The sequence below is a fragment of the Seriola dumerili genome, unplaced genomic scaffold, assembly GCF_002260705.1.
Source record: "Seriola dumerili isolate Sdu_G_001 unplaced genomic scaffold, Sdu_1.0 BDQW01000044.1, whole genome shotgun sequence".
NCBI classification, from domain to species: domain Eukaryota; kingdom Metazoa; phylum Chordata; class Actinopteri; order Carangiformes; family Carangidae; genus Seriola; species Seriola dumerili.
Window position 1 is genome coordinate 5356921 of NW_019174299.1, and position 27301 is coordinate 5384221.

At 41.0% G+C, this 27301-nt stretch overlaps 3 protein-coding genes across 5 annotated transcripts; all 3 read right to left on the reverse strand.

Annotated features, from left to right (window-relative positions):
• Positions 1–3748: 3748 nt before the first annotated feature.
• tcap (titin-cap) lies at positions 3749–5691 on the reverse strand. Its single transcript, XM_022739761.1, has 2 exons — positions 5383–5691; positions 3749–5194 (listed from the first exon to the last, which is right to left on the reverse strand). Exons 1-2 carry the CDS (start codon positions 5529–5531, stop codon positions 4804–4806), a joined length of 540 nt encoding a protein of 179 aa, XP_022595482.1. The 5' UTR covers positions 5532–5691; the 3' UTR covers positions 3749–4803.
• Positions 5692–10491: 4800 nt separating this feature from the next.
• On the reverse strand, positions 10492–12982 carry LOC111217730 (melanoregulin-like). Its single transcript, XM_022739715.1, has 5 exons — positions 12888–12982; positions 12574–12736; positions 12228–12318; positions 11983–12146; positions 10492–10938 (listed from the first exon to the last, which is right to left on the reverse strand). Exons 1-5 carry the CDS (start codon positions 12980–12982, stop codon positions 10723–10725), a joined length of 729 nt encoding a protein of 242 aa, XP_022595436.1. The 3' UTR covers positions 10492–10722.
• Positions 12983–14208: 1226 nt separating this feature from the next.
• On the reverse strand, positions 14209–26013 carry stard3 (StAR related lipid transfer domain containing 3). 3 transcript variants are annotated; one of them, XM_022739742.1, is made up of 15 exons: positions 25942–26013; positions 23828–24067; positions 23662–23739; positions 23367–23444; positions 23189–23242; positions 22695–22812; positions 22504–22605; positions 22311–22366; positions 22119–22211; positions 20295–20357; positions 18472–18567; positions 18283–18362; positions 18070–18174; positions 17835–17928; positions 14209–16299 (listed from the first exon to the last, which is right to left on the reverse strand). In XM_022739742.1, the coding sequence occupies exons 2-15, from the start codon at positions 24038–24040 to the stop codon at positions 16174–16176; spliced, it is 1356 nt and encodes a 451-aa protein (XP_022595463.1). In that variant the 5' UTR covers positions 24041–24067; positions 25942–26013; the 3' UTR covers positions 14209–16173. The 3 variants fall into 3 exon arrangements, with proteins under 3 accessions (XP_022595463.1, XP_022595464.1, XP_022595465.1); XM_022739743.1 differs by lacking the exon at positions 25942–26013 and adding an exon at positions 25602–25707; XM_022739744.1 differs by lacking the exon at positions 23189–23242.
• Positions 26014–27301: the final 1288 nt, after the last annotated feature.

Below are 27301 nucleotides of genomic sequence, written 5' to 3' on the forward strand. Positions count from 1 at the left end.
ATAGAAAATGAGTTTGAGTGTATCACCCTTATCTTGATATGATTAAATATAGAAAAAGATTAATTTACTTAGCTTCACTCAAAAATAAAATTCTTTCACTCCACATTCACATACACTCCCTGATTTTATTATAGAGACTCAACCCTCACTTCCAGCCTATTCCTCCCAATGTTTTAAACAAAGCACCAGCTGGCTGGTAAAACAGTTTAATCTATTTTCATTTCATTCCAGAACTTTGTAAAGAATTCCCCAAATCCAGAATCCACCTTGTTGTTTTAGTCTCACAAGACTAAAACTCCACAAGTGATCTTGATCTTGCACTGAGAGATGAAGCTGAACTGTTTTTCTCCTTCACTGTGTCAGGCTCCCAGAGATCTGGTTATAATTCAGGACACTGAGGCTGACCCAGAGATATACCACCACTATTACCAGTCTGCCCCATACCTGTCCTGTCCTTCATGGCTCCTGCCCTCACTGGTCTACCAAGAAGACCCCAACAAACCCACTTCTGCTCCACCACACAGAGACAGGTGATCAGAGCTCCCACATGTCCATTACATCTAATATGACAACTCATTACTGCTGGTGCAGAGAATTAACTGTCAGAGCAAATGAAAAGTCAAAGGCACATTCACCACTCTGAAACAGAATGGATAATCCTGAAAAGAAATCAGATTTATTTAGGAGGCAGTGTGTATTGAATCATCACCTGCTGGCAGCCTGGGACGATTTCAGACAACGCAAATCCTTGGGATTTCACTTAAAGGGAAAAGGACGTTTTATGCACCTAGGCTCCATTGCGTGAAGCAGATTCAACCAGTGTATTCTTCCATGAAATTCACTTTTAAATAGCTCAAACTTACTCACGCTTCGGTAACAATAATGCGTGTTAAATACTGCAAGTGTGACAGGACCTTACTTTAAGTGAATCCGTGTGTGAATCAAATCTGTTAACCAATGTTGCTATCGCTAACTGGCTTACTGCCAGCACTACTGTGTAGCATATCAGAGCAGTGCTAGCGTGGGCTCAGGGTTGTGGCAGTATTGATTGTTCATAATGACGCTGTAGTGAGATGTGGAAAACTGACTCTATTGACTTGGTATTTCTTTAGAAGAGTTGACGCTTTTTGAATGGGAGTTTATAGGAGCCAGAGGTTTTTTGGAGCGGCCGTCAGTGGCATTGCACTTTAAGGCAATTCGCATTTGCTTCACTTTTTATACGCAGCGTCTACATCCATTTTTATATACAGTCTGTTTCTCACACTTTACATTTCTTCTCTGCTAAAGAGAAAAACTATTCAAAACTGTTCAAAATCTCGACAGCAGGCTTAGAAATATTATCTATCAGCCATTTTTTATGAATAAATATTTTACGTAAGATACTAAATTGTGTTTTAGATTTTATATCATTGCACTTTTTTTATCATTGGGTTTTGGGCTTTTTATCATTGCTTATTCAAACCAGGACGATAAAAACATCCAGCAGACACTGATGAATATTTTTGAATGTTGTGTGAGCAGCCCTGCTGTCCCTCCTCCTCCCCCACCCGGTGCCACCACTGCGACTGTGGAAGTCAACGTCACTCCTGCAACAGGTGAAGCCAACCACACGGCAGCACTCAGCCAACAGCCAATTAACATGGTCTGCCCCTGTGATGTCAAAGGGGTCTCTGAAGTGGGGTGCCAAGAGAGGTCTCGACAGGAAGCATCATTATAATTATGATGGAAAGGGTACTGCAAGTGATTATGGTGCTGTTGATTGTTGATTGGTTGAAGAGATTGGTTCGTCAGATGCTTTAGATTTGTGTCATAATTTATCTTTTGTTTCTTTCATAGAGAACAACTGATGAGACAGAAGCAAGAGAAGAAGAGAGAGTGATTATTATTATTATTACTCACCACATATGTTTTAATGGGCAACAGTAGGAAGGAAAAACTATCTGGAGTTTATCAATCTTCCCTCAAATGTCCTGATCTCACTCTTATGTTTGTCATTTTTCTCTCTTATTATAATTCAATTTCTTTTAAGTTACTTTACAATGGCTGGAATAGGCAAAGATCTATGATATTGTGCAATGTTAAAGGCATTTTATACCTTTATTTTGTTTAACATACATTACTCAAATTGTCCAGTAGGGAGCAGCAACAGACGTTAATTGGCAAATAGACCACAGGCTGTATTGACAAGCTGTATTGACAGTGACTGCATGCTATAGTGCTGATGAAGGCCATAACATACCACTGTGGGCAACAAGTGGAACACCATGTAAGATCTATTTTTGTGTAACACTGTATGACCTTGTCTTTAAATACACTGTGATGAGTACTTAGAAGGATGAGAGGAAGCGCGCTACTCAGTCCCTTCAGGTGATGACAATAAAAGCAAAAAAAGTGCATGAAAATAGTGCAATTCAAGAATTACATGGAATGTTTTGGACATGCCATAAGCAAGAAAAACATGGTGAGGCGTTTGAGTGCTTTTTCTCATTGGTTCAAACTCAAGTAAAGGGAAAGGTGTTGAGATAATGTACAACTGTTTGACCCAATTCTCAAGGTTTGTATTTACTTGCTTGCAATAGCAGATAGCAAATGGGACAACACAGTGAGCAGGATGCAGCTGAGACAGCTGAGACCATAGGAAAGAATTTCAATGTCAGTTTAGTAGATTTGTCTGTGGCCACACAAGCCCTCAAAATTCCGACATTCCTTGGCATCCACTGAAAATAGTATCGGGGGTTTGGAGATTTAATTGGAGTTTTAAAAGTGGATTGGACTGTGACAGTGCTGGGTGGGGCGAACAGGATTTCAGCAGCAGTGTGGGAGGGTAATTTTAAAGATAGGGAGTGAAGGCAGCACACCCAAATCTCTGATAAAACACTAGGATTAAGAGCTCAAATGAGAGGAACGTGCCGATACGGCTGTCTCTCCACTGTCTCCTGGGCAATGCCATTGTTTACTCAGCTATTAATATCAAACCACCACACGCTGCCTATCACAGGGAGACGAGTGAGAGCGACGAGAGGCACAGCAGGTCAGAAGGGGCTAAAGACACAAATATTCCTCTGAAGAGGAATGAGTCTTCATTAGAGAAGGGCAGCTAATGGCAGCAGTAATAATTGATAAGTTAGACTGAGTAAATTGTAGATTTAGAGAGCGAAAGAAGAGGAGGTGATGCAGTGCATCCATTACAGCTCTGCACACTAACACAGTGGGGAACAGTGCGTTCCGTGTTGAGAACAAACACGGGAGGTGGGACATGAAAGATAAATGAGGGATGTAAAGTGGTGATGTGGGGTTTGTTCCGAGGGTGGAGGACACTGTGACAGTATGTAGGTAACCAGATTATGGGAGACAGATACCCAGCTATTTATATCAGCTTGTCTGGCAGGTTTCTGTCATTGTGTTCCCTCATAAAATTCATCATTTTCCATATTGATATATTTCTTTCATACGTTCTAATCCTTTTACTCATATTGTTGTATTCATATACATTTAAATTTACTATCATATCATATCATATCACATCATATCATATCATATCATATCATTCTCTATGTTTTAACCCCTGATTGCTGTATTGACTTTATCCCCATTTCTCTTTGTTGCATCCCATTTTCTTCTGCCTAACCTGTTATCCTCAGGGATCATGAGGTTTTTGTCTTTACTTTTCCACTTTAACATAAAATATAATAAGTGTGTTCATGTTGCATCTTGGACAGACAACATAACGACCAACAGGTGTCGAGCAACATAGCTTTTATTTGTAAAAATAATAAATATCTAGGACAAATATTTCAACATCATTGCACACATTTCAAATTCATTTACACCACTGGGTATTCTCAGCTACTACAGTGTCTGTTCCTCTACCATATATAGGTATGAACTGCCACTCAGCTATCAAGGTAGATCAGCTAGTACACAGTAAAGAACAGGTCATTAGTTTTCCTAAGTCCTCTTGATTGGAGGTGTCAGCAGGCACATGCACACACACACACACGCACACACACATATGTACAGCCGCAGTGTGTGATCACGCCGGAGCATTCTGTACTCTTCACAGAGATCAGAGACTGTCAAGGGCTTCTGGAGGCCTGGATGCTGACCAAGGCATGTTCCCCGAGCGCTCACCCCCTCCTCTTCCCCTTCCCCTCTGACTCTCCCTCCCTCTTCCTATCTCTTTTTACAGTCTGCTACCTGCCTCTGCCTTTGCCATGTCATTTTCCATCTGTCACTTTCTACATCACTGCACGCCTCCACCGCCTCTCACAGGTATAATCCATGAGTCAGACGACCACGAGAACACTTCCATTTACCTCATGAGGATATTTACACATTGCGATACAAAAGAAGGTCGAAAGGAAGTGCATGCAGCATGGTTAAGGTGCACCGGTGCGTGCAACCGTTGGGTCACAGTGATTCCACTGAAGAGATCAGCAGATACGATGAGCCCAGCCGGCCAGCGCGGGCAGAGATTAGCCCGTGGCACAGCTGAGAACTCGCACCCTGACTACCCATGACAATGCCAATGCCTTCACACAACCATTTCTAATACTGCTGACCACCAAATGCCAACAATGACAAAGCGTGACATTTACCTGGTGCTGTGCTCGCCAAGAAACACAGACAGTGCTAAAAATCTACAGTATGTAGGGTTTATGACGAATGTCGCTAGAGATTAATCTATATACATCTTGTCATGCTCCCTCCTGACACGCTCTGCTCAATGACTATCCTTCTCCATCTGTCATCCTTCTCTTCTCTCCCTAACATCCACTCTTTCTCTTTTTGTCCTTTTGTTCTTCACCCTCTCTGAGCCTCCAGGGACATGGAGCGACCCAGGGCTTTGGGTGCTTTGGCGAACTCCATGAGGGTCGGCTTGACAGGGGGGAGATCTCTTGTGATCTCGTCCACGGTCCTCTTGCTGGGACAGGCTCCGTCTGGGTTGGGGTAGGGCTGCAGGTCCTCCTCGGTGTGTGGGGCTCCGCGTCCGAGCCTGACACCCAGCTCTGCAGGGGTGAAGATGGGCAAGGGGAGGGTGTTTCTCTTCGGCAGCAGCTGGTGCTCCCTGACCCCTCTTTCCACAGTGCCCACTCTGAAGACGCCAGAGGGGCAGGCCTGTATCAGTGAACGGGCCTGCCACTGCCGGGACAGAGTCTCCCTGCGAGAGTCGTCATTCATGTCCATCGTCTGCCTGCAGCAAACAGAGAAGAGTTGAAATTAGAACAGTGGGAGCACTCACTGTGATTCACGTTTTCAATTAGACTGTTATTGTCTTGCAATATGAGAATAGGTCTATCAAGAACTTGCCAAGTAAATGAGCAAGTAGATCTCAGTCCATATCTTATGATGGTAATGAAGGTTTGAAATCACAGCTCTCACCTGTCCTGAGGTTGAGTTTTGAGACTGACACTGTGCCAGTCAGCGCTGTAGCTCTCCCTCTGAGATTTGTTCTCCTCCCGTACGCTGCAGGTGAGCTCAGCTCCCACCACCGCGCCGTTACGCTTCTCCAGGACGGTGCAGATTGGCATCTTCTCTGCTGTGTGAAGGCCTGTCTCAGATTTATCGTTCTTGGTGATCACTCCCAAGGTCTGGTCTTGCAGCTGGGATGTTTGTCCGAGGAAAAACAGTGATGCTTCAGCTGGCTGTGTCACCTGGCTTCCCTCTCTGCGCTGTCTATGCCTGGGCTCGGGTCTGTCCACGTCTTTTATAGATGTTCTGTTGCTATTTCTGAAACATGTTGTCACTCTACAATCAGTGCGCGATGACATCCGACACCAAGTGTTCCATGTCTCATTCCCTGAGAGCTGGAAGCCTCTCTGAGGAGGGGTTAAGGGTAATTGGGCTGAAAATCCTCTGATTCTCAAATTGTATGCACTGTCCCCTCTGTAATCACTCAGCACCAATATTTTCCACTTCAGCTGTGATCGCAGTGTCTTAGAGGGGCCAGTATCATAGAGACACTCTGTATGGCGATTATATAAGTATGTGGACAGACACACACAACAGGTTTAGTCTTTGGAGAGGAATCTTAATCAGGTTTTGGTCTTGATGTACATAAAGCAGCGAGTGACGCCTCCCTAATGTGGAAATATAGCAGTGATGCAGCTGTTTTTCACCCACAGAGAATCTTTCAGGCCTATAGGTCAAATATGCATGGATGAGGAATGACAGCTCTGTCACTTGGAGATAAAAGGTGAAAAGCCAGAGATCTTCACGGACTGGCTTCATCACGTCCCACTGACTTTTTATTCATAACACAGGATATAATATAAGGAGTTTATACAACAGCTGCGCTTTCTGACAACATCTACACCCCTCATTAGATGCCATTACAGTGCGCTGCCTCTCAGCAGCGGCGAGAGCTCCATCCCTGGTGATTCATTACCACGGTGACAGAGCACCGCGCAAGCCGTAATCAGCTCAGGTTACAGACTGAAGTACACACACACACCCATGCGCACATGTACACAAGCATTCAACTCTGACAGTTGTCTGCTGGTGTGATGTTACTACCAGTCCCTGTCTCTGACTCATTCATCCACATCAGGTACCGGTATCATCGGATAGCATGTATCAGATGTATCGGGAACCACAAGTGTGATGTCCACAGTGACAAGAAGCTGATCACTCACACTGTCTTTAAATGTGTTTTACATTCGTGGCACGTGGAGTAATGACTAAATTGTGCAATGTGCTAAATCTGTACCAGATGATGACATTAAATCATAACTGAAATTGTTTTATATTATATTGTCATTCATCATCTGTTTTTACACCAGCCTCCACAGGAGTTCTAGTTGTTGACAGATACATTAACAAACACTTGTATCTGCATACGATGACATTTCTAAATCCTTTAATAAATGTTACATTGCTTATGAATGGTAAATCAGGGGGATTAAAGCAAAGTGTTCCTTTCCATGCAATTAAGTGCTACTGTCCTTCTGCTTGTTGAGTGCAACAACATTTCAATTTCTTCTCTGCAATTTCTCAGGAGAGCGCTATTGCATATGTCAAATATTGCCCAGTGTCAGAGAGAGAAAAGAGTAAGAGCACCATAGGCATCACTGGGGTCACGCGTTCAGTCATGTTATGACACCATGGCGACCATGAAATGCCAATTCAGAAACCTAATAAGTCACTATGCAAGGTCTTTCACCATTGAGATCATATCTTTTTAGAATCAACTTGACACTGAGCAATCAGGTTTTGAACTAGTGCACAGACTGATGCCTTTGATCTGCTTTTATTATAATGTGGGTGTTCACCTGCTCCAGCGGCAGGGGGGGAAATGAGATGGCTCTCTTAACTGTTGTTGCGTGAGTCATGCAATGCTAATGAAGCCAGGGATGCGGAGGGTCTGTAAAGGTGAACAGTGATGAGATGAGCCCTGTCACAGTGATCACCCCCTCGCTTCGTCCTCATCCCTGAACCCCCCGCGCCAGACCAGGCCAGACCAGGCCAGGCCCTGCCAGGAAGAACTTTGTGTTGCATAACAACACTGCTGCAGCTGCCGGGAAGTGACATTTAAATGAGCGGTCACAGAGAAAGAGATGTGGAGTGGGAGGGAGAGAGGGAGAGAGAGAGGGAGGGAGGAGAGGGGCCACTGCAGGATAACGCTCAGGCCTGTCAGGAGATGGTAAATAAAGCAAAATATTGTGAGTGCAAGTTTGTTAGATGTAACTTTGGTTTTTTTTTTTCGTTTTTTTTTTGTTTTTTTTGTGACAGATGAGTGAATTTGGGAGGACAGAGAGGAGCCTCCTACACAGGTCAAGCTGACACAAAGTACTTGCTTAGCAGCAAGAAGAATCTGAGGGAAAGTTAACTTCCATTGACTCATGTATGGACACTAGCTTAAAATCTGCAGTTTGACTCTACACTCAAGAAAGTGCAGCGTGGTTTCTGTGAACACATTTTTGGGTTGATTATGCTGGGTCAAAGGGGTTCATTCATTTTACTGTCTGAAAAAATCGACAGTAATATTAGCTGCTAACTCTGGCCATAACAAATGTAATATTGTTATTTAGAGAAATAGTGACAGTAACATTAACTGTCAGCTTTGCCCTCTAAAACGTTAGCAGTGAGGTAAACAGAAAAAAATGACAATATAATGAATAATTGAAGTGGATGTAACACAATAAAATGTCGGTAGCTAACTTTAGATGCTAAGTTATTAATTATAATATCTAGTTAAAATGTATTCCAGTTAAAAGTATTTTCAGTATCATTAAATGCTAACTTTTCCCATCCACAAATGTAATATTTACAAGAAATTAAATGTTAGCTGTTAATTTGGTGATCAACAATCTAATATTAAGATGTTTAAATTGTAAAGTTACACTACACTGCAATTTTTTTGGCAATTAAACAATTCTGTTAAAATGATAACATTAGCAATAATCCAATGTGAAGGGGAAATGAAAACATAAAAGTGACAGTAACAGTAGCTGCTAAGGCTGGCCGTCACAAATGTAATATTCATATGAATTAAAAGGCTTAGTTAGCCTACCTGCCAGTCTTGCCTACGACAAAGGGAGAAAGGTAAAATGAAAAAAAGCAACAACAAATTATTCTCAAGTGAAAGAAAAACAAGAAAATATCAATAACCTTAGCTGCTCAATTGCCCATTAACTATAATAACTAATTAAAACCTGATATTTAAAAAAAAAGAAGAGAAAAATGTTACATTAGCTGCTAAGTTCAGCCATTAAACATACTTTTCCATACTTTTTGACACGTGCATAAAATAAACTTGAAAAACTCAAATGCAGTTATGTTGCAAAACTAAGTGACTGCAGGTGGGGACCAACATGAATGAGTATTACCAAAATGCAGAGACCAGTCAACTGTCCCCACACATCTTGTGCCTTGAGGATGAGATGACAACATGCCAGGCCTTCACCATTATTATCTCAGCACACGCCATCGAGACACACTCTTCGCTGGTGGCTGCAGACATTTGTTTCAAGGCTTCCTTCAACATTTTGACATCAATTACACCCGGCGGTGTTTCTCCAGCATACAGTGTATCATATACTATGTACATTTGTATTTACACGATTACTCATTATGGGAGAAAAATTTTTACATTCAGTGGCCTCTTTTTGTATAGTTTGTGTCTGCATGATTATAAGAGATTATGAGTACACAACAATTATAAGTGTTATAATATACCATTGTTGTTTTTGTTATTATTACTAAATATAAGAGTATTAAGGTAATGAGACAGAAAAATAACCCACCATGTGGGTAACAGAGTCAGTTTCACTCACCAGGTTGGGTCAAATGAACAACCCATCCTTCTGGTTTAAATGGTAAAACCCAGCACGTGTTGTGTCCCACAGCGGTGGAGTTAAGGTTGTGTTATCTTCTAACCCAGCAGTTTTTTTTTTTAAGTGTAGTGTTTCATTCTAGCACCACAGAGTGGCACTGGTATTGTGTCTGTGTGCCAGTGCGCCGGCAGGCTGGTGCCGTGCTCAAAGCATGTGCCTCACAAGAGTGTCTCTCTTACATAACAACGACAACAACAACAACAACGTCCAGCTGACCACCAAACACCATCATCACCTCTTGCAAGCCAACGTCTGGTCCGGTCCCAACGGGATGGTCAGATGCAGGACAGCCTGCACCAGGCCAGGATTTGAGTAATGTCTGTGGATCGGGGCGTAAGCCAGCCATGGGTACACAGGCGGCAGGCCACGTGAGGGCCCGGGACACTTGTATCCCACTTCACAGGAATGTTGCTCTTGTGCCACAGTTTCCGTAGAAACACTACCACGTACTCACTCGACTTCCATGCAGCAAATTCTTTCTTTTAGTTTATTTTGAGATGCAAATTCTTCTGTTATTCTTTGTCATCTGTGGAATTGTGGAAACTCATATTACTTCACACGAGGCAGTTCAAAGGAAGACATCATACCAACATGTGACACTGTACACATATCAGGCTTTGGGCTGCAACTTTATTTAATCATGAACTGCACACCATAACACATACACAAACTGCCACAAGTTCAGAAATCTTTCACATTTTCAGCAAGTTGCTGGAGGGCAAAAAAACCACACCCTCACATCACCTGGAAGTCACACACACAGTCATTTTAAAGGTTCAACATACAGCACTTTACTACATTGTGTTTCCATCTGCTAGTTTCCAAAATGTTTGAAGCCAACACTGCAGACTTTAGTCAGTTAAAAGTATTACTAATACTGGGCTATTTTTTCAGTGTTGTTACCAATCATGTGATTGGAGGAAATGAGTGCTGATAATCATAGGACAAAATATAAAGAGGGTCTGCTCAAAGGAACATCGCTACCCTGAAGCTTCACAACAGCTGAACAATAAACAGGCTAGGAACTTGATAAAACAGAAAACACGCACACACATACACATACACGCACACACATATACACACACACACACACACACACACACACACACACACACACACACATACAGTTAACACCTTGGTAATATTCACCTGAAAATCTGCTAAACCCTTTTAGATTTTGACCAGAGAACACAGACTAAGACTCAAGCTGTGCAGTTTGGGGGAGAAAGGAGAAATTCTTCAGCCTAAAACTTCCAAGAAGCCGCAGCGACACTGTACGAGGCAACAGACACTTGAAGAGAGGAGCTACGCAATTCACATCCAGGTCTAAAGGGTTGATGACTACTGCCCCCTGCCTTGTGTCTGTTATTATTACAGCCAGAAGATCTTAAGACCTGTCACTCAAGTTTCCATCTTCTCTTTCGCTCTCGTCCTCTTCTTCTTCGTCGCCTCCCCCATTCATGGCCTCCACCCTGGCCAGCAGCAGCGGCAGGCTGAAGTTGAGGCCTGAGGGCATCTCCTCGTCAGAATCATCCCTCGGCGGATAGAAACGCTTTGCCTTTGCTAAAAAATCTTCAGCTATATCAAGATACAGGAGGCGATCCTGTGAAGAGGGAGAAGAAACCTGTGACTGTGAGGAATGTTTACTATCTTTTAAACATGTTAGGAAAGAACGGCCGTGCCTTCATGATGTAGCAAACCTTCCGTTCTACATACCCACCCTAAATTTAGTCAGGCAAAAAGCCATATCCAGTTCTAAAAGGAGTGTGGTCGTGTACTTTTAGCTTGTGTGAAAATCTCAAAAGATGAGTACAGATTTGTGTAGCAGAACTTTGTGTTTTCTTCTTTAGTACCCCATTACCCATCCTGTGACCCTCAGGAGGGGCCCAACCCCCGGTTTGGGAAACATTATACAAAACAACCATAAAATAAAGTATAAACTGCAGCGTCAACTCAAAAATTTTATAATAAAATATATAATATATAAATATACATGTTACAGCAGAACCAGTACAGTATGACCTTCGATAATTTATAGTACATTTTGCTGGTAAAATTCTTGTACTTTTACTTGAGTAGGATTTTAATTGTAGGAATTATATAGTATTTATATAGTTTGTATACTGATACTTTTACTGAAGTGAAAATTCTGAGTACTTCTTCCACTGCTGTTCAGTAGGCTGGATCTGTGCCTCCTCTAAAGAGGATCCACCATAGGTTCATCCTGAGTTCATGGCCCTTACCTCATAGTTAAGACAAAGATACTGCTGTGACCCCAACATTCAGGCACATGAATGACTTATTTAGAAATCAGATTTGCAGTGGGACAACCTTGTCAAGTTTTTATGACATATTTGGTCTTGAAGGGGGCAGCCTCTCAAATAGTTTATCACTGCTTATCTACTTCATAGGGGTTTGAGGAAAGTACCCCTCGCTGTGGCCTGGAGCACAGGGATGGACAAACCACGACATATTGGGTCATGTTAGCATGTCTAGCATGAGTGAATATGTCTCACAACCACCCAAGGGTGTTTTTTTTTTTTTTTCTTTCTTTCTTTCTTTTACACCCCAAGCTCCAAGTCACAGCAGGGACACTCTCACAGCGATACCTAAAGGTTCAAAGTTCTCTGCAGGTCTCTGCTCTCACCAGGATGAACAGATATCTCTCTGGAGGCGGTTCTCTGCTGCTGAAGATGGAGGTCTCAGAGTGGAGCGTGTGAAGAAGGGCACGTGCTGCTGGGGCGTTACGCATGCGGTCATGTGAGGCACCGGCAGACACTGTCAGCAGCGAGTCTGCCTCCGCCATGAAACCTAGGAAAGAAGGCAAACCCTTTCTGGTACTCTCTGTCTCATCTGGTACTCTCTATCCCCCCCTCATCTGTCCAGCCTTACCTAGGTTCTCCAGAACCGTCTTCCATTTGTCTCTGACTTCTCGGCGGGTGTCTCTCATGGCCTCAATGTCCACACTCAGACGGCGATAACCCTCAACAAGGAAAGGACAAAGGTTTTAAGAACCATGTTCCTTCAGCTTTGCATCATTTCTCATCTACCCTCTTGTAATTGAATCATTTGAGCACTGTCCTGCTGAGTCACAGCTGCTTTGAATAACTGATCACAATAATTTCACAAAGCTTATGATGACTCTTTTCCACCGCTGTGTAGGTTGTTATTGGTTTCTTTTTTTAGCCTCAGATTAATATGATTGAATGAAGCATCTGGGAAACTCCCCCTCACATACCGTGGATCCCATGCGGGTCTTGTTCCTGGCCTGCAGCAGGGTGTAAAGGGTCCGGTCATCAGCTCTCTCTGAGTGGCTGGGGTCTCCTGGTTCACTCCACAGGTTGGTCTCCTCGTCACGACGCTTCTGGACTTCACGGTTAAAATACTCCAATGGATCTTGACTGTGTAGTCAGCCAACACACACATGCACCCAGAAACACACTCATTCATACAATGACTATTCATATATAATGAATCAAATGCAACACGCGCACGAGGAAGCACATTGCCTTGACACTAATAATAATAATACTGAAATGCGGTGTCTCTTACGGTACTAATGGCTGCTTCTCATCCTCATCATCTTCGTCACCGGCGCAGCAGCAGCAGCAGAACTGCATGCAGAACTTCTTAAAGGCTGAACCCATCTATTAAGAAAAGAGTCACCGTGCAGCAGGTGTTCACAATGTCAGGTAATCCAGAGGGAAGTGGTGTTTCACTCGGGTCTTGGTTCTTCAAGCAACAGTGAAGGAGATGCCAGTGGTGAGTCTGGCCTGATATATATGCACTCAGCTGGCTTGCTTTAGCTCCACAATGCCGCTGTCCCTGAAGGTGATCTGAAGAAATGCTGCTCTGAAGAGATTTCTTACAAAGGGGACCTTATTCACAGCCTATATTTAAAAAAAAAAACAACAAAAAAAAAAAAAGATTTGGCAAAGTAAGAAAAGGTAGCTGTCACAACATGCATGTGGTCCACTAACTTCTGGGAAAAATGAACAGAAAGAACAAAATGTCAAAAAAAAGTTACAAAGGTCACTGATCCCCCCAAACTCTACCTAATCTTCAGCTTCCCATTTTCCAGGACCCCACCGCGGCTCCTCGTCCAGTAGAGGTTTGTCCTCCAGATCATTACCCTGTCTGGGTAGAGAGGCTCAGGCATATGGCAGCCCCAAGGACTGGTGCTTCTCATCAGCCTTACATGAAGGACAATGAGAGCAGTGAGACGCTCACTCTCTGATCGATTCTAAAACAGACATATTCACACACCCATAGCCTCAGAAGACAGTCACAGCACAATCATGTGAGCTGCTCCATCTCTCGTCCTTAGCATTGTGTTTTGCCCCGAGGACAACACATCTCTTCTTCAACAGTGGCTTGAATTACACACTTTATCCAATCCACCGTGGCTGTATTGATTTAAAGATTGTTTAATTTCATAGTATGTGGTAATTGAAATTATTTAGCTGTAAATCTGTGTAAAAGTGGTCAAATAAGAATCTTTTTTTCTTCATGGATTGCTTTGAATTTCTGACTAGTTCGAATGGCTTCATGTTGTTTTAATGTTCATGTTTCATGAAGTCTGAATGCTGAAGTCTGAGGCGTGGAGGGTGACTCGACCTCCAGAAGCCAGCCTAATTCTAGAGAGTTCAGTTTTGCAACGGTAAGTCACACACGTGACATGAGCTCAAGTCACAAGGTACCATTGTTTATGACAAACACCCCTGGGATCTGATGCTGAAAAGTATGCGGCTAGAAGCTACTGTGACTCAGTGTTACCTTGTCACAAAATCTGTATCATTAATTCGATTACTGATCTGATGTTACCAGCATCTACAGTACAAAATAAATACAGCAAGAGGCTTCCAGTAATGAACAGGTTGTATCATATATTTTATTAGACATAAGACACTAGTTAAGACTCAGTAAAAACTGTTGGTCAGTTGTGATGATTTTAAATTAACATGTTTGATGAATCTATAGACAAATACATTCAAAAACTATAATAAAGGAAAACACTAACTCAAGTTGTCTAAGCAGGGTTCATGTGTATACAGTATACCTTTGGTGAAAGGTATGAAGCATTGACTTGACAGAGTAAAATAAATGCAAAGCAAAAGAAAAGGCCGACATGTAATGTTACTGTGATAAAGGCACCAAATTGTTGATATCATTGATTACTTTCATTTGACATTCCTTCTGTACAGTAAGTAGCTAATAAAAAAAGAAAAGAAAAAGATTCTGTTGACAAAGCACCCAGCCAGTTCTCAATAAGCACATATTCTGGACTTCATGAAGAGGAATCCTTTCAGAGTTCCACAAATGACAAATTAAAATGCCTCGAAGCCGTAGTAGCCATGTTTTGAGTGTGATGTGGTCATTCACAGCATCAGTTACAGCCATAAATATGCTCCATAGAAATATTGACTGAGTGTCTTCATGCCGTATTTCTCAAGATTAAAAAGCAGAATAATTTGCTCTCTTTGGTTCGACTCCACATAATTTGAACAGGATTTCAGACATTTTTCTGAGGTTCGTCATAACACTGAGGTGCAGAAAACTTAATAAGCTGGAGGTGATATCATTAAAAGATTAAACACATAATATAATGCTTCATATGTAAGAAATGACAGAAAACCCTCATTCAGCACCGCATCTCAAGCCTGAGGGGAGCCCAGTACTAATGTCATATCAGTACAGTAGTAACTTTTTTTTTGTTTTTTTTGTTTTTTTTTTACCACAAGGCCACTTGAGGTTAATGGCACAAACGACAACATTAGTAAGTGCACAGCATCCAGCATCCTAATTTATGAGCAGTTCCATCATCTTGGTTTTTTCTTTTTTAACTGAGCTTGCTAATGCCTCTGCAACACAAACTAACACTAACCTGATTTGATACTTGGTTTGACCTCCTGCCTGATTTCAAAGAGCAAAACAGACGCAGTGTTAAAAAACCTTCTGTAATAGCAGATAACTAATAATGTTAGCTGATAAGATTTTTGCACCCTGATACAGGAGATGAGGTCAAACTGAGAGCCTTTCGCTGGGTGGATCAGTGGTGTCTCCCTCTAGTGGCACTTTAACAGCGAGTGACTTCTTTCCCCTTCTATCACAGTGTAGTTAGGGAAAATAAAGTTCGTGGAAAACAGCTTTTACCCATTCAAATGACATGTTTCTTGAGGATATGGCTGTGAATTGTGAGTTTGTTTTAGGGCAGGTGCACCAGAGAAACATAATTAAGCCATTTCAGTGAAAACAGACAAAAAAAAAAAAGCAGCAAATCAATGGCTAACAACGTGTGCAGTAAGATAAGGCTCAGTCACGCTGTTGCGTCTGTTCTTTTGTAAAAAGTAAAATAGATGCCCACACACTGAGGATCAATCCATCTTCATCTGAGTCTTCATGTTTGAGTAAAGTCCACCCTGCCATGAAATGCCTTCAGAAAGCAGGTCTCATTGCACGGTGAGAGACATGGCGAAATAATTACAGGTCCACCTCAAAAGTATGTTTGTGATCACACTTAAAATAAAAAATAACATTGATGAAGTCTAAGAATAAGGAGGAACATTGTCTTTGACAAGCACATTACTCCTCTTCTCATGTGCCTGAAATGTGCGATCACATGTCTCACATCTCCCATGCTCAGAAGTGCAGTCTTTTCTGTTACTGTAGTACATCCCTTCAGCTTAGCTGCATCACAAGGGTACAGCTACGCCCCTTTTTTTGGGGTTTAATATACTTATAAAAAAAAAAAAAAAAAAAAAAAAAAAAAAAAAAAAAAAAAAAAAACAGTAGTGATACCTCCAAACCAGCTGTGGCACAGTTTGATGTCTCTCCTGTTTTAAGTGAGGTGGTGGTGGGAGCGGTGAGAGGGCCGCAGGTCAGCGATACGTTGGCGTAAATGGGACATGAATTCAAACATGGTGGCGGCCAGACTCTGGTGGATGAGGTAGCGGGGCAGACGACCCTGATGAACCAAAAGAGTAAGTGTTGGTTGTTTTCTCCTCTCATATTATATTATAAATTTATTTTTTCATTTTTTCTTTGTCTCATCATTTCCTGTAATTCATATGCTCAGGCTTGTTATTTACATATTTCTGTTAATAGAGTCTAGTATAATTACAGACCAATCATGTTTAAAACCCCATATTTCTTCTATCCTCATTCTATTTTTCTGCTTCCCGTCACTATTTGCAGCTGTGACAACAATTTTCTAAATACAGACAGATTGTACAGGGTTCCCAAACATCCTGGAAAACATTTGACCAGTTTCCAGTCATGAAAAACATATGGAAAATGAGAGAAAAAGTAAAATGTCCCGGAAAATATTGCATGTTCTGGAAAATTATTTCAACAGTCTCTTATTTTCGGGCAAAGTTATTTTCAGGGTCATGTTGCTGTTCAAATGGTTGGCTAGTTTATGGACAACAGAACTTTTGAATAGGCTGCTATCTGTTTTGTTTGGCAATGCTGTGAACACATCACATGCTGCAGGCTGGATGGTTTACAACTGAAGTGGCCAAAAATTTAAGTTGCTTTATTCTTTAAATATATGCAAGTTACAGTTGGTTGCTAACTGTGGTAGTTTTTATTAGGTTTATTGATGAATGTATTCTTCCCAACTTGTTTGAAACTGTTGAATAATGGATTAGCATGTTTGCTTCAGCTGCTTGCTAGCTTGTTTTACCTGTAGTTAAAGGTTTATGGTTTGTGATTCAACTCTGGCAGAGCAAAGGTTTCTAATGTGTGTTGCCTCATTGCTGAGAGCTGTATAATAATAAATGGGAAAATGGGGTCAATACAATGAATGGTAGCCCAACTGTATGTTAGTCCAACACTGGCTAAATACTCGTTAACGACAGTTTACTTTGCTAGCATCTTTGTTAGTGTCACTTTAAACCCAGGTAAAACAGACTATAATATGACATGAAATGTTTAACTTCTGTAGAAGTAGCTCACAGTGGGTGTGAATAACCACAATAAAAATCTCACTTCCTGTTGCTAGGAAAGGAGCTAAAGTCTGATCAACTTAGACCCAGCAGCAGTTAATTCAACTTTGAGTCGTACATTTAGCTGTAAAGTTCAGTCTAGATTTGTCAGTAGGGGAAATTATCGGCTATTATTTTTGTTATTGGTGTTCAGGCAGCAATGGTTAATATAATTTATAAGAAAAAGTGAGTCAGGTTATAAATTATTAATGATGATGATAATGATAAATTTTATTAACAAAGTTGTTGCGATCAATTTGTGATAATTTCACAATTAAGCATGTAAGAGACTTAGCCATGTATAGACTGTACTTATTTTAAAATCAGACTTCCACAGATAGGAACATATTGGTGTAAGACGTGATTCCTGTCCGTCATATGAACTACATCATCACAGTAAATGTCCCGGAGAATGAGGGAACCCTGTTTTACTAATCTTAAAAGGGACAGACTTTCCCTTCTTGTCTCAGACATCAAAGAAACGCTAGAGTAATTGCAGCGTGTTTGTTTTCACCTTCAAGTCTGTGTTGAGGATCCAGATGAAAGTGCAGACGGACGGGTTACTGCAGGACTTGAGGACCACAAATCCTCCTGGACCATTCTCTCCCCTGAGGCCGGCAACAGAAGCAGAAGAGAAGACAGAGAAGTTAAAGAAATTAAACTAACACAACTGAACTTTTATTAAATCGATATAATCTTCTAATTTACTGGATCAGTGACAAGGAGCCCGACTACAGGCGTGTTCTGACCTGACATAGCGACCACTCGAGGGTTTGGCGTCATGTTCAGTTGCCATGCCAGCAGACAGGTAGCAGTCTCGTTTGCGCTCCACCCGTCGGACATTAACAAAGTCCCTGAAGGAAGAAAAATCAATCGGACAATCAATGGACGCAGGAGACAGAAGATAGGAAGAAAAGATGTCAGATAGGAAAAAAGCCACATATTGAAGCCTGCTGATCTACCTCGCAGACACAACTCCCCCTGCTGCTCCAGCAGAGACGTCATATGATATGAGAGTGTTGTCGTCAACCCTCTGGAGGATCTGAAGAGAAGGCAGGAGGCACTGTTAGACTTTGGCACAGCAATGAAAAAATGTTCAAAAGGACAGAAAGATGAATAAAAAAAAAAACAAAACATGTCCACGTCGTCACCTGGCAGGCAGAAATGGTTTTGTTCCACTGGACCATCTTCTCTGGTTGCAGAATTACCTCCTGATACACGAGCTCAGCCTGACACTGCATAAAGGCCTGAATAGAAACAATAACACACATCATCTCATCTAGCATCATTTCAGAATAGTGGTCAGACTAAAAAAAAGAAAGAAAGTAATGTTAAAAACATGGGGAAAAATATATGTGAACATCAATCCTAGTACTTGGTTGCAGCCTATTTTCTGGCCCTGGTTTTCTGGCACAGTCTTTTCTTTGTTGTTCACATGATCTCCAGAGGCTGAGGTCAGCGCCATGGATTTCACAAAACTAATTTTAGCCTCTGATAGCCATTTCAAAACCAGTTCTCATGTGTGTTTACGATCATTGTCCTGATGGAAAACTGCCTCATGTTATGTTTTCCTCCGCATCTTATGAAGGAGTCCTCTGTTCCGAGACAAACCAACAGCCTTGACTTGTATAATACTGCGATTTACTTGCTCAAACCACATCTTCATTACATCACTCTTAGTATAATGAGTGTGACTGGAGATTTATGTAGAAACAGAACATAAGACAAATTGCATTTAATTATATCCACCAACAGAAAGTTTAAAAAGGTGAAATCAGAGTTCACTCCCATTCTCAACCCTTTCAAACAATAAAATTAAAAGACCCCCTGTGGAGTTTTTCCACCAGTGGTAGCAGTATGGAGTCAAGTTTTAACACGTTGGGCCCAATTTTGTTTGTATCACGCATGTGCATGTCCATGTCCGTACAGGTGATACGATACACATCTCTGCTGTTGGTTTCATGTTTTTTTGTTGACCAAAGTTTGTGGTACTTTGCCAAGAAACATAACAATGCACCAACAGGGTGCAGAAAATAAATATTTTAAATATTTCAAGACATGTCTGTGCAATTGTCTTATTGTCTTACAGGAGAGAAATCCCTTGAGATACACACCATGCACTGATAAGAAAAACTGAGTGTAAATGTGATTGTTTGCTTACAAGAAAATTAATATTCTGTGCTACTGTAACCAGATATCTGATTAGAAGAGAAAAACAATGTTTTTTTAATTAGCATTAAAAATAGTTTAGTACAGCAGAAGCACAGCAGCTGCTTCACTTATTGTTATAGAAGGAACAAAACCAAGACTTAACAGATTCTACAATCAGAAAGGTAAGTCTGTCAGTCAGACTGATCAATAACATATCAACACATTTTAACACAGCAGACTTGTGTCTATGGCTAAAAAAAAAAAAAACCTGAGGTTGCTCTGGCTGTGACTTAGTTGTTTATCATTTACAGCAATAACTCATCAAGTTACAGCATCAAATTAAAACAGCCTTCAGTTACGGAGCGTCCTGTTCACAGCAGCTTCCTCTGAATTCCTCTATGAGAGATTACACATGTTAAAAGGAAGCCCTTTGTAACATGACTCCAGTTTCTCTGAAGCTGGTGTGACAGCACCAGATGTGTCTTTAATGACTGATTTAACACCCATTAGTCTCGGTTATTTTACCCTCTAGAGGTTCATATACAGCGCATCATCTGTAAAGTGAACTTAATTAAGTTATGGTGGAGTCTTATAAAGGATTAAAAGCTGCACTGACCTGATCTGCTCTTTAATGTGACAGAGTACAAGGCAAAATCAGATGTATACATAAAATGTCAGTGAGACAGAACATATTAAATCCTACATGTGTCTCTATATGGTAAATACAGTACAGTATTATGAGTCTAAACAAGATTCCTTTGGGTCACTACTGGTGTGTTGTGATGGTTTGGTTTCACAACGAATACACAGAGGGCGGCTGTACCTTGAGAATGAAAGTCTTTCCATGGAAGGGAATCTCCAGGGTGTAGACAGAGTCTCCCATGTCCTGACATGAGACAAAATACTGTTAGTATCATCATGCTTTTGCTTTCACTTCAAGGATAAAAACAACTCACTTCCTCAAAATACTGAATGATCTCTTGGGCCAAGTCAAGTTTATTTATATAGCACATTTCATACAACATAAAATCAATGTGCTACAAGATAAACTGGAGTGAACAATGTGGTGTGGCTAGAGTTAGGTTTCGATAGGTGTTTCCAATGGTTGCAGGTTGCTAACATATCTGGTTTGACTGAGTTCAGCATTAATCAGATAAATTCATGAATCCCTCCTTCTCTGCTTTTCTTATCAGCAAAGAACTGTGACCAAACCATTTTATTAACACGTTAGTACAGTGGTTCCCAACCTGCAGGTCACAAATGTATTGCAAGTGGGCCGACAAATCATTTAAAAAAAAAAAACAGTACAATTTTGGTGAGTAAATGTAATTATATAAATATTTAGAAATAATTTTTTAAAAATGTTTCAAAACAAAGTGATCTTTAAAAACATTAAAAATGTTTAAAAACTCGTTTCAGTGGTTTTAATTTCTCATTAAGGCCCATCACTGCGACAAACCAATGATAGGAATGTTTATGTTGTCGCCAGCCTACATGTTTCCCCTGCTTTCGGTTCAGTCCTGAATGTTTGATCGTTATCATTAAAATAAAAAGTGCTCTGAGAAGGCATTATTTGGCCTCCGTACTCTTATGGGGTCAGATGTGGGCCTCCAACATTTCTGAGATTTTAAAGTGAGCCATGAGTTGGAAAAAGTTGTGCTGTAGTAAATATGTGATACGTGGCTACGTCCACACTACTAGGTTTTAGTTTTAAAACTGGCGTACAGTGGAGTTTGCAAGCGCCTAAAACAGACTTATGGAAACGCTGCTGACCCTGTTTTAGATCGAAAGCTCTGGGGTTGGGTTGTCGTCTGGACCGACAAAAAAAGGTGACCTTCGGAAACGATGATGTAGACGCCCACAGTCGCTCCCTGATTAGGTCTCATCAGCCTCAACTACCAGTGGTGAATACTGATAAAGATATTTGAGAGTTAAATAAAATAATAATCTGAGAACTATATTTTCAACATAAACAACTAATATAATTTTTTTTTTCACAGAACTGTAACGAAGATAAATACTAAGCTGGACATTTTACAGTTGAAAAATGAACTTGGCCAATTAGTCAGTCCAATCAGTGCCGTCTCCAGATTCATTAAACTGCTATTATTCTTCCAACAGTGTAGCAAAACACAAAAAAATATTTTGGTGACTTTAAATATTCCGGAGTCCAACACTTCATCAGTGTCTCACGCGCATTTAAGCAGCCACATATTTACTGTAGTTATACACACAGGCTGGAGAAACTGAAGCCTTGAAGCCTTCGAAAATGCTTCAGGTTGGGTTCACATCCAGTGTAGACAGATGTACAGATATGAACTTGTGTGTGAGATTGAAAATGGCAGCTGAGGTGCCCATGGTGTAAATGCATTCAGGGCAAGCTGGGATCAGAGTATGATTGGATCAGCCAGACCACATTTGGAGGTGGTCAGGCTCACATTGTGTTCGGATCTCAGCCAGTTATAAATGCAAAGACCCGTAGATCAGATGTCTTTATCCAGATACAGATCATATGTTAATACCAGGGGTAAATGGGCTCAAGTCAAGCCAGTGAAATGTCCTTGAACCTGCATCCCAACCAGAGAGCGAGAGGAGACATGTTTCTTTTGGATAAACCAAATATAATAAAGCAAAGTCATACACTCACATTGTTTTTTTCAAATTTCCAGTTGTCCTCCTGGGCTAGGATCTGTTCCACCACGGACATGGCCTCACGACCCTGTCTAACGTACTCCTTCTCCTAGAGGGGGAGAAAAGACGATAGAGTCACAGTCATCAGGTGAAGATGTAAGAAGGTATACCAGATGAGTATAAGGACTTTAGAAACTGATTCAGGTACCTGAGCAGTGACAGCTCTGCGCCCGAGACCCTCCTCATCCAGATCCTCTTCAGAGCCTGCAGATACAAGTTCAGGGCCAAAACTCAGCTTGTAACTCAGCTTGAGAAATGTACAAACACACTGGGGAGAATAAAGCTGCTAAATCAGACTCTGACTTAAGAGGCTGACTTAACATTTATTCATCTATAATCACCTGCGACAGATTCAGGTGGAGAGTAGAACTGTCCGTCTGAAACGGCGCGGGGATAGATCATAGGGGCACGTTCACAGGCTGCGTTCACCACTGCTAGGTAAGCTAAGGTCAAAGAGGGAAAACTGTCAAATAAGGAGAAACTGGTTTCTAACAAGTCGACTTCAGACTTCAGTCCGGCGTCTGTCTCTCACCTCTTTCGTCATCTGCTTCCTGCGTGAGCACCTTAAAGTCAAGAAACCAGGTCTCCAGCCAGGCCACCACAAAAGAGGTGATGGGCAAAACATAGCCAAAGGCATTCTGGGATAGGAGCTGTGTAGAGACAGAACATATGTCATCCTGAGGCTGCACAGCATTAAAAAGGAGTATCAAAACATCCACAACAGATGTGAGAGTTGCACTTTATGTTGGTTTACTTTGCTGTTGTTGAATATAAAAAGTTCACCGAGTTATTATAAATGAAACGACTTGATACTAAATGGAGGGAAATCCAGATGACAATATCTGTTTGATTCTCTGTGGCGCATAAAACAGTAAAACCAATAAAACTCTCATCATCGGATAGTACATTACTGGCATAAAGCAGAAGTGAAAAAGCTGAAGTGGTTTTAACAGCATCTGCTTGCACTACAAACACACACACACAAACACACACACACACACACAACTGTTCAAGTGTCACACTCACATTAGATACGATAACCTTGACAACAAGGAAGACACTGGTCACTAAAGTGGTAATCTGTGGAGGAAGGAAGGTTTGAATTTCTGTCATGATGCATATCCAGCACTGAAAATATGAGATTTTACAATATTTCATCAGAGAGAGTGTGTGTGTGTGTGTGTGTGTGTGTGTGGTCACTTACCGCAATAACCCACCAATGCTTTAACCGAAAAGCAGCATAACCCACTTGTAGACACAGGAAACGAAACACAGCAAGGAGCTGAGACAAGCAGGAAGAAACAGAAGAAACAGGAGCTCGGGCATTTAATGATATCACATGCTGCAGACATATTGGCTTTGTTAACATTTTCTGCTCTTGTGTCAATAAATGCAGACATGTGACCAAACTCAACAGCTCATTCAGATACTATAAATCAGGCTGTATGACAATAAAATCAAATGAAATGTACACAAGAGATTTGGATTGAGCCACTTACAAAGATGTCAAAGAAGGAAGACTTGAACTTATAACGGACAACCTCATTTTCTAAACTGTCCCAGATTGTGCTGGAGATCTGCAGGAGAACAGAGCAGAGTCCACATCAGAGTCAAAACTGAGTCTTAACCACCGCTGCTGCGGCCAAACAAAAAACAAACACTCACGTTCAGCTCAATAATCCAGAGGAGTGAGATGAAGAGCAGATCGAACGTCACAAAGAGACAGAAGGTGCGCCGGACGTCAGAGATGACCCTGCGCTCTGCAGGTGGTACGAACACGTACGGGGAAGGGAGGGACAGAGAAGTAGAGTAGGAAGCGTTCAGGGAGGCGATGGCAGGGAGACTGCCCCCAAGCTCCCCATACTCTCCACCCGGCATTCCTGCGGTGAGACAGGAAACTCCCCCCTGCAACAAGGGAGATAAAGTTGGTGAGTAATGTTGGTTACATTTAGTATCACTGTCCGCTCTCAGGGGAGAATATGCATGGGGCTAAAAAATGCAATATTATATTAAACCCACTTTAAGCTGAAATATTAGGCCTATGATATTATTCAGTGAAAATGAAAACAATCGAGTGATGATTCGTTGTCATCGTCAAATCTAGATGAAGACGAGACACACAACTCCTCTCCAGCGCACAAGTTTGCAGCTACTTTGATGAGTTTGCAGTGAAGCTCACAGTGGTCTGTGCCTCGCTGTGTGTGTGTGTGTGTTAGAGTTTCCAAAGTTAGAAAGAGATAAGAGCAGCGAACACAGCAATGCATAAATATCCTTCACTTCTCTCTCTGCTCTGCACTCAGTCTCATGACTTCCACACCCAACCACAGGCCATTTCATCAGGTTTAAGATCCAGAAGTACACATGATCCATTTGTTATATTCTGATGCTATTTTATAGTAAAATGCATTTTCCTTGTTTATTGCTACATCATCTAGATAGTTGTGGTTAAGAGGTGGTTATGCTCTTTCTACATACAGACCCACAATCAGTCATCTGCAATATTACATTAGCTCTTCCCCCTCCACTGACATCAGTAAAACCCCTTTAAAACCCCTCTCCTATCGTTAGCCTTGTAAATAACATAATGAAGTTATAACTGACCACACTCCATCTTTTAAGTGTGTGTATTTATTTGTTCTCTGTGCAGTGCATTTGTTTTCATGATTTTATCCGGATATTCTATACTTTTATTAATGTATTTATATCCTCTGATTTATGTCTGTTTTTATTTGATTGTAATCACCAATCACATAATCCTATAAAGTAATCTCTATATAAATTCCTTTGGTCAACGTTTGTTGTTTTTAAATGTGCTCTGTAAATCAAGTGACAAAAATAATTTGACGAAATTTGATCACTGACTCTGCAATATTACATTTGAACTAATGTTTTTCTCTTGAAGATGTTCCTGTAAAGCTGCCAACTCCATGACAGGGACAGAGACTACAATCTGGTCTACACTGAAAATGATGTATTCTCTGTGTAAATAAATTAATATTAAATTAAATTATTTGTTTGCCAGGTGTTTGGAAGTTAGCATATGATGCAGAATTTGATGTTAACTTAAAACTCAGCCTACTTCAAGTACATTTTAGTGGTGGATCATTTATTGAAAGATTCTTGCACGACAACTTCAGATTCTTGGCAGAACAACAAATCTGATTATTGTTAACCCAGTGACTCACAACCAGTGACTGAGTATCATTTGTTTCTTGGACTATTCGTAGACAATCAACTTGATGTCAACAAGCATCATGAGTCATCTCAGGTTTATTTATTTACCTCGCAAAGCTACAGTTATCAGCGGTTGCGTAGGAATCTTTTCAATGTTTAAAATTCATAATAATTTTTCAGGCATCCCCCCCATCTCCTCCCCTCACTTCTGCTCGTAAACAAACAACTATGTAGAGTCTGTCTCTCAGCTAGCAGGCTAACTTACCGTTGTTAACAAGACGCACACAAGACAGACAGAAAATAATCACCAGAGCCGCTGCTCCACTATTGCAGTTAACACTTGTAAACAAGCGCAGACGACCAGAAAGGAAAGACGGAGAACTATTTGTTAGCTACTCCAGTTAGCTTTTACTGGCTAACCCACCATCGTCTCTATGCAAGTTAGTTTCACTGGCTAACTGTTACACCGTGAGAAAATGAAATAGACACGTGATGTTTCAAGTGGACACTTACGGGAAGTGACGCCAAGACACAAGAAAATACAGTCAACTTAACCCCGCATCAAATTATCTCATGAAGCCCCCAAATTAAAGCATGAAACTCACTTGATTTATCGCATCATCATCGCACAGCGAATCTTCCGGTTCGGACCATTCAAAGAAGACACGTCGCGGCAAGATGAGTCACTGCCTCTCTTCAGCACGGCGAAAGCCACGTGACCGCGGCCTCCAATGCCCACAGTTCGTAACGAAATACCCTCTATACAGTCTCTGGTGTAACTACACCTCTGTCAATGTATGTTCAATGTATCGATGTCCGTATCGATAACAACTTGTGCATGACTGTTGGCCTCCACCCAGGGACTACCAATGAAAATGTGATTCTAGCTATGTCTGTCAATAAATGTGTTATGCATTAAGTAAACAATAAATAGAAATGAACAAATAAAAAACTAGTGGATGGGTCACAATGTGATTGTAGGCTGGGGTGACATAGCATGTTATGTATTTAGGGACAATTAGATATTTAGATAAAATAATAATAATAATAATATATATGTGTATATATATGATATAATATTATATTATTATACTATATAATTATTATTATTATTGTTGTTGTTGTTGTTGTTGTTGTTATTATAATTATAACCATCATCATCATAATAGGGAAATGGGATACTGGTGAATGCTGGGGGATTGGGGAGATATGGAGAAGAAGCAGGTCCTTTTTTGGTTGTTTGTGGTTTTTTGTTGGTTTTCATGCGTTTTTAATTTGATGTTTGCATTCATTTGTTTTTATTTTATTATAGTTTACTATGCAATCTAGTTCTGTTGCAGTATGTTGTTTAATGAAAATGCAGTTGGTGTTAGGTGTATAATGTGTAGTAATGAATAAACCATTACTGTTTTCTAGATTAGAAGATTTAGTGAATCCAGTGTGCTGTTGTTTCTGCATTTGACGTTTAATAGAATTGCTTATAATCCTGGGTACACAGTGTCCTCTTCTGTCCAAAGCGCGTAACTGCAGCACGTTTATTGTTTTATTTTGAAAGTATAACCGGAAGTATTCCTATGCTTGTATCAGAGACAGTAGAGAAATCTTTGCTTATATTACTAAAACTAGTTAGTCTAGCCTCCCGTCATTCACACCAAACGTCAGCCGAGGACGTTCAAAATGAAAGCTTTCAAAGTAGACAGAAGTGTGCACAGGCTGTTTTACAGGAATAAAAACGTTCAAATCGAAACACTACTACAAGATGTGGACCATGGTCTTATAATACATCCATGATATGGACATATCGATCTGTCAGACCCAGACGCCAAAGATCACTGGACCACCACTGGCTCTGTCAAACAATGTAAGATAATAAACTATAAAGTACTTTCGATTTCGTTAAAAAACTAAATATGACCTTAATAAGCCTTAAAACGAGTTTGTATCAGCCCTGCAATATATTACAAA